The following is a 16,269-nucleotide window of genomic DNA, read 5'->3' as shown; positions in this document are numbered from 1 at the left end:
CAGCACTTGCCCCCTCCTGTGTTGTGAGCCAGGCAGAAGGACACCAACCTCGAGGGGACTCGGATCCCCATGGTGATCATTTCCCAGGGAAATTCCTCATCATTGCTGCAGTGGGAGGCCTGAAATGGAGTGCAGACCATCTCTCTGCAGGAGAAACAAGCAGTGTGAGTGAGGCCCTGGTGATGCTGCTGAGCCCCTGGTGTGACCCTGGGGCTGAGGGAACCGCTCCCACCTGGATGCAGTCCCTGTGGAACCAGGCGGTTCTGCATGCTGGGCACACCGTGGTGTTGTAGGTCACTTGTCCCCCAATTCCTGTTGGGAGACCCCCTGAATTAATGTGGGGGACCCCCCAGATAACTATGGGGGTACCCTCCTGAGCCCCTGAAAAAATGAGGTGAAAGCCTCCTAATAAAATTGGGGGGCTCCCCATAACCCCCAAAGACCCTCCAAAGACCCCCAAATTCAGTGCCTGCCAAAGACCCCCCAAATCCAGTGCCCCCATAATGCAGGACCCCCAGCCCTCCCCCCAGTTTGGGGTGCCCCTCACCCTCCAGGCGGGCTCTCTTGGCTCTGGGGGTCATCACCTCCCCGGTCTGGGGGCTTAGGGAATAGCAGTCGGTGAGCAGGGGGGGCCCCAGGGGGAAACCCCCAGAGGAACCCCCAGAGAGACCCCAGAGAGATCCCAGACACCCCCGGAGACCCCCAGAGAGACTCCAGAGAGACCCCCAGAGACCCCTCCCCTCTCCTGCAGGGTCTGCTCCAGAAACGAGTCTGGGGGGCACAGAGAGACCCCCTAAATCGGGGGGAACCCTAGAGACCCCCAGAGACACCTCCCTGCGAGACCCCCAGGAGACCTCTGAGACATCCAGAGACCCCCAGAGAGACCCCCAGAGACCCCTGAGTAGGGGGACCCCAAAGAGACCCCCAGAGCTCCCCCAGTAAACCCAACTTCTATCTGAGGACCCCCAGAGCCCCCCCAGGACCCCAACTGCTCCTTGGGGACCCTCAGAGCCCACTCAAAGCACAGACCTTCCCAAATTCCCTCAAACTCCCCCAAATTCCTCCAAACTGTCCCAGAACCCCTAACCTGCCTCCAGACCACCCAAACCACCCCCAAACCCTTGTCCCCCTGCCAGACTCCCAAACCTTTCCCAGACCTTCCAAACTGCCCCAGAACCCCCAAACTGCCCCCAGAACCCCCAGACCACACCAGGACCGCTCAAAAACCCACCAAGACCCCCCTAAAGCCCCCCAGGAGCCCCCAAATCCCTTTGAAGCCCCCCCATCTGCTAAATCCCTTTTCCCCTCCCCAGACCCCTTCAAATCCCCTGGAGGATGCCCTAAACCCTCTTCTTGACCCCCCAAACCCACTTTTTCCTCTCCCAAATCACCCCAGCAGCCCCCCCAGTCCCTCTCCAGACTCCCCAACCCTGTCCCAGGATCTCTCAAAAGCTCCCCAGGGACCCTCCCAAACCCCCTTCCAGGCTCCCCCAAACTGCCTTTCCTGCTTCCCAAATCCCCTCCAGACCCCCTGTGCTGGTTGAAAGGGAAACCGGCAGGGGAAATGAACCCAACTCTGAAAGAGATGACAAGTCAGAGTTACAATTTAATGAAAAGATCACAACACACACAGTGATACAAAGAAAAAACTGGTTTGAACCTCATAAACCCCAGATGTATAACCTGGCACCCTGGGGCATGAGCAGAATAGTGTTCATCGGCCCCCAGACCCCAAACTGCCCCAGAACTGCCCCACCGGGTTCCCAAATGCCCCCTCGGACCCCAAACTGCCCCAGAACTGCCCCACCGGGTTCCCAAATGCCCCCTCGGACCCCAAACTGCCCCAGAACTGTCCCCAGGCCCCCCAAGAGCCATCAAGAGCTCTTCCCACAGTCGGGGCACTCGTAGGGCTTCCCTCACTGGAGGGACCGTTGGTGTGGAGTCAGGTTAGAGCTGTCAGTGAAGCCCTTCCCACACTCATCACACCTGTACGGCCTCTCCCCAGTGTGGTCCCACCGGTGGGGGACGAGGTGGGAGTTGTGCCTGAAGCCCTTCCCGCAGTGGGTGCAGCAGAAGGGCCTCTCCTCTGTGTGGGTGCGCTGATGGATAAGGAGATGTGAGCTGGCCTGAAACCTCTTCCCACACTCGTCACAGCTGTAGGGCCTCTCCCCGGAGTGGATAGACCGGTGGGTGACGAGGTGGGAGTTACGCGTGAAGCACTTTCCGCACGCCCCACACTTGTAAGGCCTCTCCCCGCTGTGGATCTTCCTGTGGCGGCTCAGATTGGAGCTCTGACAGAACCCCTTCCCACATTCCCTACATATGTAGGGCCATTCCCAGTGTGGATGTGCTGGTGTTTGAGCAGCTCAGAGCTCTGGCGGAAGCTCTTCCCACACTCCAAGCACTTGTAGCGCTTCTTCCGTGTGTGAAGCCGCTGCTGCACCCCCAGGTCGGAGCTGCGGCTGGAGCTTCGCCCGCCGTCCCGGGACAGACCGGCTCTTTCATCCTTGGAGCTTCCTCAGCTGTCTGGGGCAGGAAGGAACAAGGACAGGGAATGTGCCTGAGGTTGCAAAGGAACTCACAAGGGGAATGCCATGGAAAGAAAGAGCCCATGAGCAGCAGACACCAGCAGTTCAAAGGAGCCTGGGGCCTCCAGCCTGTTCCTCCATTCCTGTTGCACACCCAGAGCAGGAAAGAAAATTCACCAGGAAGCTTTATTGCTGTTCCACAGCAGCACCCAGGGATGAATTTCTTGCTTTAAGCAGATTTATTCAGGGTTGGGTTTCTGTTTCAAAGGCTGGTTGAACAAGTGGCATTTGTTTTATTTTACACACATTGGTCCCAGGGGGGAATCCTGCTTATTCCAGCTTGGCAGCCTCCTGCCAGAAACATGCTGGGCACTGGGAAATTCCTCTCCCATTGCCTTGAGACACGGCAGGCAGGACCCACCCCTCACAGGGAAAGACTATGGCACCTCTTGGATGCAGTGCTACCAAAGCCTTTGCTTCACGGCCAGCATTGCCTCCAGCCCACTCAGGGCTTGGCTTCAATGAGCTGCTCCCACATGGCCTGGAGATGCTTGAGACCCACAGGGATATTCAGGGATATTCAACTTGATGCTGCCTGGCAAGCTCAGCTGGAAAGAGTCAGGCAGGACAGCCCAGGCTGTAAGGATGGAGAGGGAGGTTGCCAGGTGGATCCCAGCTGGGCACCTGATTCAGCCTTTGCCTTTCCAAGATGGATGGATTCATCCATGGATGGCCATCACAAAGAACAAATGGGCCAAGCATTGGCAAAGGAAGCTGCAGAAACCACAGGGAGCAGACCTGACTGCTTGCAGAAGCCAAGCCAATGGGATCATCACACCTGGGACTTTCTTCCAGGGAAGGAAGATCCCAGCCTCAGCCCTGAGAGCAGCAGAGGGCAATCAGGATTGATGACCCTTTTTACCGCCTGGCAGAGCTCTTTGAAAAGGAATTTGGCATCAGCAGGGAAAGCTGATAGTGGGATATTCCAATGGATGCACTGCCCAGCTGGGAAGGGAAAGCTCTCCTGTTCTTCCCTTGACACCAGAGTAGGATCATGTCCCTCATCCTGGTGTCTGTTGGCCCTCTGGGTGAACTCGTGCTCGAGGGGTCACTGAGAGGCAGAGCAGAGGGATCAAAGAGGCAGCAGGGAGGGGGAAATGCTGGGGCTTCACCAACAGACACCCTGCAGCTCTGCACACAGCAGGATGAGCTCCTTCCAAAATCCTCCACCCTCTAAGTGTGAAATCCCCTTACTCAGCTCCAGTTTGCACCCTCACAGGACTGCTGAGAATGGGGCCAGCTCTCCTGAGGCTCAGCCAAGAGGCACTGCCCTCATCCAGCACCCACTCCCAGCTCCTCTTCTCCTCCCACAGCACCCACAGGGACCCCTGAACCTCTGCTAATTAGGCCCAAATTACTCAGACTTTGCATCAGGATGTGAGGCTCAAGCCCTCACTTTTCAGCCCATGCCTGGGGGATGCAGCCAGGCAGGAGCAGCCTTTCAGCTCTTGGGGGGATGCAAGGAGCAAGAAGTAGCTGCTGGAAAAAAACCCTGGGAGTGGTGAGCTGCTTCCCAGCCCATGCCAGCACAGTGCCACACATGGAGAAGCCTCCTGGGGGACCACAACCCCTTGCTCCACTGTCTTTACCTGCCATCAAAGGAATAGCACAGGAGAGCTCTGGCTGAGCAGGTGCCACCTCTGGAAGAAGGTCTTCTTCCACCTGCAAAGGAGTCAGAGGGAAAATGTGATAAAACAAAGAGAAAAAAGAATGGCACAGAGCAAAAGCTGAGGAAACCACAGAGCCAATGGAAAGGAAAGTGTGCTGCTTGTGGGTCTGGGGCTCACCGCCTGCCCCACACTGCAGGAGCCCAGGCTGCAGGTGAGACCCACACCAGCATGGACACAGCTCTGTCCCAGCAAGTGAGGGGGGCTGCAGCACCACGGAGAGCAGTCAGGAGGGGAAATTATATGAAAAATGCCACAAAACCAAAAGCAGGCAGGAAATATTAACAAGAACATTAATCAAAGAACCAGACACGGTCAAAGGACCCAGGAGTACACACAAATGGTAGCACCCCATCAGGGTCCTCTGCAACATCCACCCTGCAAGGGGAGATCTTCACTCACCCACCAGCCCCTGCCTGCCCTCCTTGAGCCAAAATAAGGAGGGTTTTCCTCCTGTCAAGCTCTGCAGCCTTGGGCACTGTTCACACTCAAGCTGCAGGTCCCACAGCAGAGACCACACCTTGGAGCTCATAGGCCAAGAGAGAAGACAGCAGGGCAACAACAAGCTTTGAACCTCCATCCCCATCCCCTCAGATTGAGGAGAGAGGAGGAGGATGCTCCTGTAGACAAACCACAACACAGAGCAGCTGTCCCACCTCATGCTCACTCCTCCTTAACTCCCACTCCCGGCAGCAGGCTCAGAGCTGCTCCAGCAGGTCGGGCTCCAGGCTCTGCTCCTGCTCTGGCATTTCCAGGAGCAGAGGGTCAGAGAGCTTCAGCCATTCGGCCCGCTGAGGGTCAACAGGAATCATAACACATCAGATCCACAGGGATCAATAGCACATGGCTGGACACATGGGCTCAGGGAAAAACAGCTTCCCTTCAGAATATGGGGGTAACCAGCCTCTTGTGCAGGATTTATTCCCTCTCCCACACTGCCACAGGGGTGCTGACCCACCGGGTCTCAGCAGATCCACAGAAATGCCAAAATACCTGTGGCAAAGATGCTTCCCCCATCAAAGGGGCAGGTAACTATGACCATCCTTTCCTTTGACAAAAACAACTAGCTTTAATCCCACGTAACAGTCAGCCCAGGGCACTGCCAGGTTTGCAGGACACCCCACTGGGAACCCTGGAAAGAAGCCCAGCTTCCAGGGCTATGTATCAGCTCCTCACCTACCCCACCAGGATGGGTGGGAGCTGTTTGTCTGATCTGTACTTACAAGTCTCTGAGAAGATTTCACAGCCCCCCAGGCCTGTCCTGATGCTTAACATCCTTAGAGCTAAAGAGCTTAGTATCTTAGTGAAATCTTCTCTACTACCAAAGAAGCCCCTCTATACCTGCTCCCATGGAGGCTGCGGGGACAGCCAGGCAGCATCCCCAAAGAGCAGCCTCCTGCACCCACAGGGCTGTTATCACGTCCCCTATACCCCTTCCTCCCTCCTACATATCTTCCCTAGAAGAAATAACCCCAAGGCCTTCTTCAGAGGTCATTTTCCCTTCAATCTCTCATCCCCCCAACTCTCCTGTTCTGCACTCAACTGCAAACCAAACCAGCCGCTGCACAGGTTCTGCAGCCCCACCTTTGTGTTGGTTTCTGTCAGGCCCACTCCCCCTGCCCCAGCCCCTGCCCAGGGCTGGCTGAGGCTCTTGTTTCACAACCAGCCCAGACCAACCCTCCACCCCCTGCCAAGGAGCAGCTTGGCTGTGGGCTGAAGAATTAATAGCATTTCCCACCAGCAAAGGGGGGAACCTTCAATAGCCAGCCAGGCCCACATCTGGGAGCATCGCCCTGGGGGTGTACTCATCTGTAAACTAGGTGTGGAAGACAGCTTTGATGGTGGTGCCAGCTTCAAAGTCCATCATCTTCAGGTGGGCAGTGTCCAGGTCAACAAAGAGGCCTTGATGTCTCTGGCAGCAGGCCCACCCAATACAGCTTCTCCAAGGGCTCCTTCTCCATCCCTGTGGGCGAGACCAGGCTGTCAGCATTGTGCCAAGGGCTCCAGCTCTCAGCAAAGCAGGGCGAGCAAAACCAGGTTGGATGGTGGCCAGCAATGCATGGAAGACCAGGTGTGCAGCTCAGCTCCCACACTAAGAGGTGAGATGCGTTTCCATGTGCTAATCTACCCCTAGTGCCACACTTATGCCAGAAAAGTCTGGTTTTCTTTGCTTCTTATTGCCAGGAGATGTGTGGAGCGGTTACTTGCCAGGTCCCTCGATCAAACAAAGCACCTTCTAGGGCAGGTGCATGCCCTGCACCCAAGGATGGCAGAATAGGTCTTCCAGTGATGGTCTCTCTGAGGGGCGGATGGACAAACACCACTTGATAAGGTGTCGGCACTCTGGGGGAGAGAAACCAGAAACTGACGGTCAGCTGGAGAAGGATCCTGTCCCCTTTGTCCCACTGTCTGTGTGCCCAGGCCATTCTGGGGGCACTCAGAGCTGCATCCAAACTTCCCGATTACTTCTCTGTTTTGGAGGAGAGCAGGATGGCAGGACATGTGCCACCTCCTCCAGCCAACCAGGGGATATAAACAGCTTCAAGAGCAGGATCCACATGAGCCCGCTGCCAACTCCCAACACCATTATTCCCCCCATGCCACAAAGATGGGTATCCACCTCGAGAGACCGGTTGTGGGAACAGGAGCTGCCCCCCCATGGTGCTCCAGCCTTGCAGGAAAGGGTGCTTCCCGCAGACCATCTGGTAGAGCAGGATGCCCAGGGACCAGATTGTTGCCCCCTCGCCGTGGTAGTACTTGTGGTGGATCCACTCCGGCGGACTGTATGACAGTGTTCCTATGGAATACAGACAGAGCTCACCAGGGGGATGCTTCCTGCTCCCAGACCCTCGCCTGAGCATCCCTGGGGATGTGGCACCTGCCCCACTGCCACACGCTGGGACCCGCTGCCTTCTCACCAGCACCTGACAGCAGCTTACAAACTCTGGGTTGTAGGAGAAGCCACCGGTGTCCAAGAGGGCAGCAGAAGTCCTGGGAAGGCCCAACCATTACCCACAAGGAACAAACCCACCCAGTGGTGAGGAAAAGCCATGTCTTCTCCCTGCCCCACTGCACTGCCCTCAACAGTTAATCAATCATAAGACAAGGCAAACAAGGGGAGCAGAGCAGCCCATGACCTTCCTGGCATGCACACCTAACCAGCTGCTGCAGGAGTTCTGAGCCCTCCTCTCTGCTACCCTCACCGGTGTTTTTATCAGGCTGGCTCTGCCCTGTACCCACTCCAGCCCAGGTCGGGATGAGTGGTGAGGGCTGTCAGCAAGGCTGGGCACTGGCTTGCAATAGCTCACCCACCCCATCCCAATCCTAAAGCAACTTGGCTGGAGAATTAATCCCATTCTCTCTCAGATTAATGGGGAGTCCCCAGTGCAGCATGGCCATGCAATGCCTGAGGTGCCCGGTACCAGGAGCATCCCCCTGGGTGTGGGCTCACCTGCAAACTGGGTGTACACCCTGTCCCGAAGGAACGTGCCGCATCCAAAGTCAATGAGTTTCAGGTTGCCGGTGGCCAGGTCGAGGAGGATGTTTTCGGGCTTGATGTCACGGTGCAGGACGCCACAGCTGGTGCAGTGCTGTACAGCCTTCAGCACTTGACAGAACAGCTTCCAGGCCACCTCCTCTGGCAGGAACTTCCACTCCCGGATTAAGTGGAAGAGGTCCTGAGACCACTGTGGACGCTCCATCACCAACAAGAAAGCGTTGGAGAGCTCAAACCACTCCAGGAGCTGGATGACACCAGGAAACCCAGTGGACACCTTGTTCAGGAGCACGATCTCCAGGGGCGCCCGGGTGCCGTCGGGCTGCGGGGGGACCACGATGTCGTCAGTGCCACTGATGACGTGTCACAGCTCTGTCTGGTACCCCTTACCCAGCCTGGGATGCTCCCGCCCCGCACTGACCCCACGCCCGCTCTCCCTCCAAGCGTCCTGGCGGCTTCCACCCTCCCAGGCTCGGCTCCTCCCGTCCCGTCCCGCCCCGCTTGTTGCCGCTGGCCCCGCTCACTCACCAGCTTGCCCCAGTGCCGGATGCGATTCCGACGCACGAGTTTGATGGCCACCTGCGAGCCAAGGGGAGCAGCGGACTGAGCCCGCTGCCCGACCCGCACAACCCTCCTTCTCCTCCTCATGTTCCTCCTCCTTCTCTTCCTCCTCCTCCTCCTCCTCCTCCTCCGCCCGCCGCCGGCCCCGCCACTCACCGGGGCTCCGTCCTCGAGGCGAGTCCCCGCGTAGACTCTGCCGAAGCCGCCACTGCCTAGCAGCGAACCCATCCGGTAGCGCCTGTACAGGAGCTCCTTCGCCTTCCCTGCGGGCGAGACGTGGCCGGCAGCGTTCGACCCGGGGCCCGGCACGGTCCCCGAGCGCCCCTCGACCGCCTTGGGCTGGGTATCCCCGACCGCCTTGGGCTGGGTATCCCCGACCGCCTTGGGCTGGGTATCCCCGACCGCCTTGGGTTGGGTATCCCCGACCGCCTTGGGCTGGGTATCCCCGACCGCCTTGGGTTGGGTATCCCCGACCGCCTTGGGCTGGGTATCCCCGACCACCTTGGGCTGGGTATCCCCGACCGCCTTGGGCTGGGTATCCCCGACCGCCCCAGGCACCGGCCGCTCGCTGCTCGCGGCCGCGCTGCCGAGCGGCGGAGCTCTGGCAGGGGAAGCCGCAGACGAGGCGGCAGCGGCCGCGGCGCCGGTGTCCTCTGACAGCCCTGGGAGGCGCCAGGGCCGGACCCGCAGCAGGGGCAGCCCTCGGGCTCGGGCTCGGGCTCGGGCTCGGGCTCGGGCTCGGGCTCGGGCTCGGGCCCGGAGCCGGAGCAGGCGGAGCCAAGGGGCGGCGAGGCCGAGCCCGTCCCACAGCCAGCCGCAGATTCTCGTCCAGCAGCGCCGCAGCCGGCACGCCGAGACTCGGGCAAAGGCGAGAGCGCGCCGGGCCAGGCAGGGGCGGGGACGGGGCGGCCCCGGCCAGGAGCGGGGGAGGGACACCGGGGCCATGGGCCGGGCCGCCAGGGGCAGGGGGAGACCGGGAAAGGGAGAGGGACACCGCGGGAGGGACAGCGGGAGAGGGACAACGGGAGAGGGTGCGGGACACCGGGAGAGGGACACCGAGGGTGCGGGGCACCGGAGAGCAAGAGGAGGAAAAGAGTAATAGTATGTGCGAGAGCGAATCGCTGCTGCCGCTGCTGTCGCTGCTGCCGCCGCTGTCGCCGCTGTCGCCAAAGTGCCAGGGCCGTTTGTCCGTTTGTCCGTCGCCCGTTTGTCCCCGCGCGCCCCGGAGGCAACCCCTCCGCTCCGAAGCAGCCCCGGCCGGAGTCACCGACTTTTTCAGCTGCCTCTTCACTTTATTAAATAAACTCCTTTGGCGGCAACCTTGCCCCTTGCCGCCGATGCTCGGCATCTCCCGGACCCATCCCGCCCGTTCGTCCTGCCCTGCCGCCGCTTCCTCCCATGCCAAGCGGACTTGTCCCTGTTCTTTGGGAAGGCATTTGCTCGGTGAGCAGCCCCGGGGCGTCTGGCCAGCGCCAGTCAGAGCAAGAGCCAGAGCCAGCCCGGGGGAGGGCAGAACAGGACGATGGGGAGGGAGAAATCCAGCCCCTTGGGGTCAGCGCAGCTCCCCAGCGGCACCAGGGCTGTTTGTGTTCTCCTGTCCGGTTACAGGGGGAAATTGGAGACTGTGGAGAGAATTAAAAAGAATAGAAGTACAACACTGGTTTTGCTGCCATTTGGATGCCAGACCATACTAATAAATCCAGGTTTAATTTGGAATGCACACGATTTAGCAGCTTTTGCAGTACACAATATTTAACAGCTCCCCTTCAAGGGACAATGGGAAAAGGGTGGGAGAGCAGGAGAAAAGGGGGACTGGGACCTCCAAACTGAGTGGGAAAGGAGGTGAGACTTTGAAACCTCCAAACTGAGCTGGGTGGGAGCTGGGGATTGTGGGGACGATGGGAAAGGGGTGCAAGTTGGGAGAAAAGGGGTGTTGGACAGGGGGCAGGGGAGCAGAGGACAAGGGATTCTCACAGGGCTCCCCCCTGTCCTCCATCACTTGAGCCCAGGGGCTCTGTGGGGGATGGATCCACACTGGGGGGGGTCCCCAAACTCCCTGTCCATCCCTGGGAGCTGATGGGCGTGTTCCCCCCACCCAGAAGTCAGTGCTGCAGCAGCTGTGGGGCAGAGTGGGGTGGCAAAAGGAGGTCCAGGGTGGGCCCCTGAGCTCCCAATGTGCTGTGACAGCTGGGGGCTGCTGGGGGAGAGGAAGTGGCACCCCATGACCTGTGTCCCTGCACCCCCAGGCGTGTTTCAGTTCCCGGGAAAAGCTGAGTGTCACTTCTCAACAGGCCCTGGCCTGGAGGATGGTGGACAGGTACAGCTACAACCAGGAGCAGCTCGGGCACCTCATCAGTGATTTGGGAACTTTGGTGGGGAACAGCCCATGTGGGGAGACCCAGGCCAGGCACTGGAACAGCCAATGGGAATTTCTGGAGAACAGACAGGCTCAGGGGGACACGGACTGCTGACATAACTATGAGATCATGGCCACGTTCACCCAGCCTGGGTACCCCCAATTTTGGGGAAACCTCCCTCAGATCCCCCAGAACAGCCAAGTCCTCAAAAACATCTCTGAATCCCCAAATTCTCCCCAAATCCCAATAACATGTTGGAGTTTACATGTCTTTGTTTGATTTCTTTATTTTTACCCCAGTTTGGGGTGGTTTTAAGGGATGAAATGGAACGAATAAAAATCAAAGCCCAAAGAAAAGGATTTCTATGTCAGCATCATGTGAGTCTCCATGGGGTTGGGTTGGGTGGGTGCAAGAGCCTTTTTTGAAAAGGTTTCCACACCACTGTCTCCAAACTCTTGGTCTTTGCCCCAGAGTGTCACCCCTTGGCTGTAGAAGATGCTTGGGGGGCACAGAGAATTAGAATCATGGAATTATTTAGGTTGGAAAAGTCCTTAAAGATCATCCAGTGTTGCTTAATGGCACCAAAAGAAACAATTAGACAGAGCAGGAGAGACGTTTGGAGGTCAAAAGTCAACAAATCAGCTCTTCCCAATGAATTTCCAATGTCTGTCTGTGTCCCTGTGGATGTTTTTCCCTCTGTGTTCACCCAAGTGCCTACAGGGAACCAGGAGGATGTGGAGACCAGGAATGGATTCCAGTGTGGATCACCAGGAATGTGGGTCACCAGATCTGTTACCAGTGTGTGTCCTCCGATGGGTCACGAAGTTGGGGAGCAGCAAACAAAGCTCTTCCCACAGCCAGGGCACTTGTAGGGCCTCCCTTACTGGTGGCTGTGTCAGCATCTGGTCAAGGCACAGGGAAACTCTTCCAACACTCAGGACACTCACAGGGCCTCTCCACAGTGTGAATGCGCTGGTGGTTCATGAGGTTGGAGCTGTGGCTGAAGCTCTTCTCACACTTCCCACACTTGTACGGCCTCTCCCCGGTGTGGATGTTCCAGTGGGTGACAAGATTGGAGTTCTGGTTGAAGCTCTTCCTGCAGCTGGTGCAGCAGAGTGGCCTCTGCCCCATGCGCATGGGCTGATGCCTGAGGAGACACAAATTGATCTTAATCCAATTTCCACACTCAAAACACTCATAGGGCTGGATCAGGTTGGAGCTGCTGCTGAAGCCCTTCCCACATTTCCCACATGTGGAGGGCCTTTCCCCGGTGTGGGTATTCTAGGGGCGGATCAGGTTGGAACTCCAGCAGGAGCACTTCCCACATTCCAAGCACTTGTACGGCTTCTCCCCAGAGTGAAGCCGCTCACAGACTTCCAGGTGGGAGCTCCAGCTGAAGCTTCAGCCGCCTTCCCCACACACGGTGGGTCTTTCATCCTTGGAGCACCCTGGGTTGGCTTTGGAGCCCCCACCACCACCCCACCCCACCCCCCAGGTATCTCCATGGCTTTTCCTCCCCAGTGACTTCCTGCATCCTGGAGCTGTTCAAAACAGCCTCTGCCACCAGGTTCTGCTGGGGGGATTTGTCCTCTGTGCTCTCCATGCTCCCCGTGCTCAGCTCGGGGCCTGGGGCAGGAGGGAACAAGGACAGGAAGGGGATTTGCCTCCAGGCCACAGGGAAGGCCAAGGAGATCCCCCCAAACCTGGCCCCGGCAGGACGGCGTCGGCAGCGGGGCTGTCCTGCAGCCAGGGCCATGCTGGGCTGGAAGATGCAGCACAAGGGAGGGGCAAAGGGGCACTGACTTCCTCCCCACCTGCCTGGGGGTCCCGGGGCATCTTCCTCTTCCTCGCAGCCTCCTCCTCCACCCAGTCAAGCTCTGGGACAGAGAAATTCTGGGTTTGGGGGAAAAACCAGATGTGAGCACATTGGGTTGGGGATTCCTCCTGCCCAAGTCCATCTCTAGAAGTCACTAGGTATCCTGTGTCCATAAAAACCTCCAAAACATCAAGATTTATCCCCAAAAGACTCTCCCAGGTGTTGCCCCTCTCTGGTCTCCTCAACTCGCTTTTCCTGTTCCAAGTGTCCATCGTGATAGAACAAAGCCTGCCATCCAGAGGGGTGGAAGACAGTCCTGAAAAGAAAAAGAGCTGTTCAAGGGCAGGAGATAGATGGAAATGGGATATGGCTTTGAGATCATATGGTATGAAATAAGGGGTGGAATGTGATGTGTTTGATAAACCCCACAACTCAGATTAAAGCTCTACTGAGGCCTTTGGGCAGAGCCTTTTAAAGGGTCCGATGAGAACTTGGGCAGAGAAAGGGCAGAGCAAGGGAGGAGCAGCAAAACAGAGGGCTGGGATAACCATGGAGGGAAAACTCCTGCAATGCAGCAAAAGGGAACCAATGGGAGGGCAGGGGCCAAAGCCAGGAGGGAACAGGGAAAGTTCCAGAACATCCAGTGGGGAATTAGAGAAGAACAGGGGATTGGATAACAAAACCTGAGCTGCAAATAGTTAAGCCAGTCCAATAGTTTTTAAATGATTGTCTCTTCATTATCGAGGCTCCAAGGCCTGACATTGTCTTTCCAGTCTTCAGGTTGCTCTCCTCCTCCACACTCAGGTGCAGAGGGGGCAAATGGCTCAAGCTGAGGCAGCCCCAGCATAAGAGAGTTCAGAGAGGACTGGAGGCTGTGAGGAGGGCTCTGGGTCCAGAGGGTGTGGAAGGGAAAATGGAATAGTCCTGAGGGCATCCGACAGAAATTCCCAGTGGGGGAAGCTTTTGCCTCAACCACATCTTTCCTGTTCTGCCCCCACTTCTCCCATTTGCCCACACCATTTGCCCCCAAGGCAGAGCAGGCTCTGAAGATGTGAGAAAAATTCTCTATTTATTAAATTTTTACAATGATAACAGAGTTCGTGGACCAAAAAATAGACAATCAGAAAGATTTACTTGCAACACGTGTTGTGGTGCTCTGGCTAAAATCCCATCCCCAAAGCACACCCAAAAATTCAATTTTCCCCCTCTTAAAGGCTACCAAATCCCACCCCTTCCACATCACCAAAGGGTGTTCCCTCGCCTCTGCTTGGTGATGTCATGTCCAAAGGCAGGTTTAGATTAAAGTGGCTCCTTCTATAGTGGCCATGCAGTGGGGGCTTTGCTCCATTTGCATTAATTTCACAATCCCCATTTCCTGGCTGTGCATTTCCACTCTGTGCCTATAGGTCAGTAAAAAGAAAAGAACCCCTTTAAAATGCCTACATTGCTCCTTGTTGTTAGTAATTTTTAATTCATTTGCTTGCAAACAACTCGTTTATTTATTTGACATGAAGGTGCCTGAGCCAGCTCATTCGGGCAGCGGCTCCACGGCCCCTCTGGGGCTGTCAGAGAGGGCTGTGCCACAATCCTTTGGCCTTTTGGGGCTTCCTTGCTCTGAGTCTGTACAAGAGACACAGTGAGGCAAGAGCAGCAGCACTGCAGCTCCTGGCACCTCCCTGTGGCCAGTGTGGCCCCAGAGCTGGGCTGTGCCACAAGACGACAGCTCCTCTCATGCCCAGGAGCCTGGCCCTTGGAGCTGTACCCCCTGGGGGCCATCCTGCCCGCTTCAGCCCTCAGCCCCTCCAGAGGCTGGAGCAGAGCCCTGCCACAGCCCCCCAGGGCTCCTCCAGCCTGGCCCCACCACTCAGCCAGCCCCGGGGCAGCTCCAGGGCCCGCAGAGGGGCCGGGAAGGGCTGGGGAGGGTCCTGAGCGGAGCAGGGCTGGCAGAGATGCTGAGCAGGGAAAATCAGCTCTGCCTGCTTGGAGGGACAAAGAGAAGAGGCGACAAAAAGCAGGTTTTTCCTTAAGCTTGAGCAAATTGTTTGCATTTAATGTCATTGAAGGGCAGAGGCAGTGTGGGGAAAGGCAAGGGATGTCCTGGGAGTGCGCTGGACTGTCTGAGCACAGGGCTCTGGGACACAGCCTGGGGCACCAGAGATACCCCGAGGGGACATGAGAGCCAAGTGGGGCCTGGAGGCACCCTGAGGGCATCAGGGTGCCCAGGGCTGAGCCAGGTCTGTGCCCCAGGGGCCACCCTGCCTGTCCCTTCCTGCTGGTGGGGCACTGGGTCCCGTTGCTGGGGAGGTGCCACGTCAACAAGTGCTGGGACCTGTTGTCACAGTGGGGCCCTTTGTGACACCCCCTGCAGCACACGTGGCCAGCGTGGCTGTGTCCCACAGTGTCCGTGGGGACGGTGTCGGGACAGGAGAGGAGCACAGCACTGCGAGAAGACCCCGAGTGCAGCCCCGTCCTGCCCACCACCCCCGGCAGCCCCGCGGGCTCCAGGAGTTCTGCATTTTGGCTGAGGCCTTTGGCTGAGGCCTTTTGCCTGACAGGATTGTGACTGAGGCTTTTAGGACAAGGTGTTTCCACAAGAGTGATTTGCCCAAGGCCTTTTGCCTGAGGCATTTTCCCAAGGGGATTTGGCTGCATTGTTTTGCCCAAGGCCTTGTGCTGAGGCTTTTTGTCTGAGGCCTTCAGCCTTCAGTACTTTGGCCAAAGTGTTTTGCCCAAGGCCTTTTGCCTGAGGTGTTTTGTGTGAGGCATTTTGGCAGAGGCGTTTTGGCCCAAGTGTTTTGCCCCAGGTGTTTTGGCCAAGGTGTTGCACAAAACCCCTCCAAGCCCATCCTGACATTGCCCTCATTCTCTGTTCCACAGGATGGAGCGGAGACCCCCCAGCTGGCCCAGGGAGGCCTGGACACACGACAGCTCTTCCCAGGAGAGCACGTCTGCCCTTCTCCAGCTTTCATCCTCGCATGAGGGCACCAGGATTTGGCCACTGAAGCTCGGTGAGTGAGGGGCCCTGTGGGGCTGGCAGGGCTGGGGCCCAGCAGCACAGCCCAAAGCAGCCCAGGCTGCCATTTTCCTGGCCAGCTGACAACACAGGTCCTGGGGGCCAGGCCTGCTGCTGCCTCAGTGCTGGGGCTGCTCAGGGCTGGAGCCCGGCCCCAGCACAGCCTGTGCCAAAGGAGGGCAGGGCAGAGGGGCTGAGGGCTGCGGGCAGCGAGGGGCAGCTGGGCTGGCAGGAGGCAGCCATGCTGTGGGACCCTGCCCCTTCCCTGCCCGTGTGCCACTGCCTTCCTCAGCCTGGGGCACTGGGGCTTTGCCAGGCATGGCAGCTGCTCTGCCGGGCCCCCTGCAGCCAGGAGCCACAAGGGAGGGCTGTGCCAGGGCAGCGGGCACAGGGCTGGCTGGAGGGCAGGTATCCTTTGCTCTCTGCTCTCACTGCACCCTCTGCAGCTCTCCCTGCTCTGCCCCCCATTAGATGCCAGCTGGTTGCCCATCTATCAAGAGGAGCAGGAAGCTGTGGATTCCATCGTGGCCTTTGTCAGCAGCCCCCACGAGGTACCTGTGGCCACTTGGCTGTGCTGGTGTCTGCTGGCAGGGGCTCTGCTGCCAGGCTGCTGGAGCGGTGCTGGCTGGGCAGAGCTGCTGCTCCCGCAGGGCACTGCACCCAGGGCTGTGGCCCTGCTGGCTGTGGGCACCCTCTCACCCTCCCTCTGCGTGTCTCTTGTCCCCTGGCTGGCAGCAGGAGAGGCACAAGGTGCCCTTTCTTAGGAGCATC

The 16,269-nt window shown here is 58.1% G+C and overlaps 3 protein-coding genes across 5 annotated transcripts in view; 1 reads left to right on the top strand and 2 right to left on the bottom strand.

Moving 5' to 3' along the window:
* The window catches only part of LOC139684170 (zinc finger protein ZFP2-like), a 152,486-nt gene that overhangs the window by 94,542 nt on the left and 41,675 nt on the right, over nt 1-16,269 (top strand). The gene's annotated exons all lie outside the window — the stretch shown is intronic.
* Nucleotides 1,594-12,757, bottom strand: LOC139684185 (zinc finger protein 774-like). The gene is given in 5 exon segments (XM_071579790.1): nt 1,594-2,335; nt 2,338-2,468; nt 11,583-11,816; nt 12,484-12,526; nt 12,712-12,757. Coding segments are annotated over 5 exon segments (873 nt in total). The 3' UTR covers nt 1,594-1,916.
* LOC139684179 (serine/threonine-protein kinase pim-1-like) lies at nt 2,246-8,540 on the bottom strand. 3 transcript variants are annotated; one of them, XM_071579784.1, is made up of 8 exons: nt 8,469-8,540; nt 8,280-8,330; nt 7,707-8,073; nt 6,876-7,052; nt 6,464-6,598; nt 4,912-6,218; nt 4,178-4,250; nt 2,246-2,526 (listed from the first exon to the last, which is right to left on the bottom strand). In XM_071579784.1, the coding sequence occupies exons 1-5, from the start codon at nt 8,538-8,540 to the stop codon at nt 6,492-6,494; spliced, it is 774 nt and encodes a 257-aa protein (XP_071435885.1). In that variant the 3' UTR covers nt 2,246-2,526; nt 4,178-4,250; nt 4,912-6,218; nt 6,464-6,491. The 3 variants fall into 3 exon arrangements, with proteins under 3 accessions (XP_071435885.1, XP_071435888.1, XP_071435886.1); XM_071579787.1 differs by having other exon boundaries at nt 6,489-6,598; XM_071579785.1 differs by lacking the exon at nt 2,246-2,526 and adding an exon at nt 2,837-3,165.

This window comes from Pithys albifrons, chromosome 34 (genome assembly GCF_047495875.1).
Source record: "Pithys albifrons albifrons isolate INPA30051 chromosome 34, PitAlb_v1, whole genome shotgun sequence".
Taxonomy (NCBI): domain Eukaryota; kingdom Metazoa; phylum Chordata; class Aves; order Passeriformes; family Thamnophilidae; genus Pithys; species Pithys albifrons.
This window is presented reverse-complemented; position numbering and strand designations above follow the sequence as displayed.

Coding starts and splice junctions, on each gene's coding strand:
- LOC139684179 (XM_071579784.1), bottom strand. CDS start 8,540: ATGGGTTCGCTGCTAGGCAGTGGCGGCTTCGGCAGAGTCTACGCGGGG. Junction 8,074..8,279: donor TCCGGCACTGGGGCAAGCTG/GTGAGTGAGCGG, acceptor GTCCCCCCGCAG/CCCGACGGCACCCGGGCGCC. Junction 7,053..7,706: donor GGTGTACACCCAGTTTGCAG/GTGAGCCCACAC, acceptor TGTATTCCATAG/GAACACTGTCATACAGTCCG.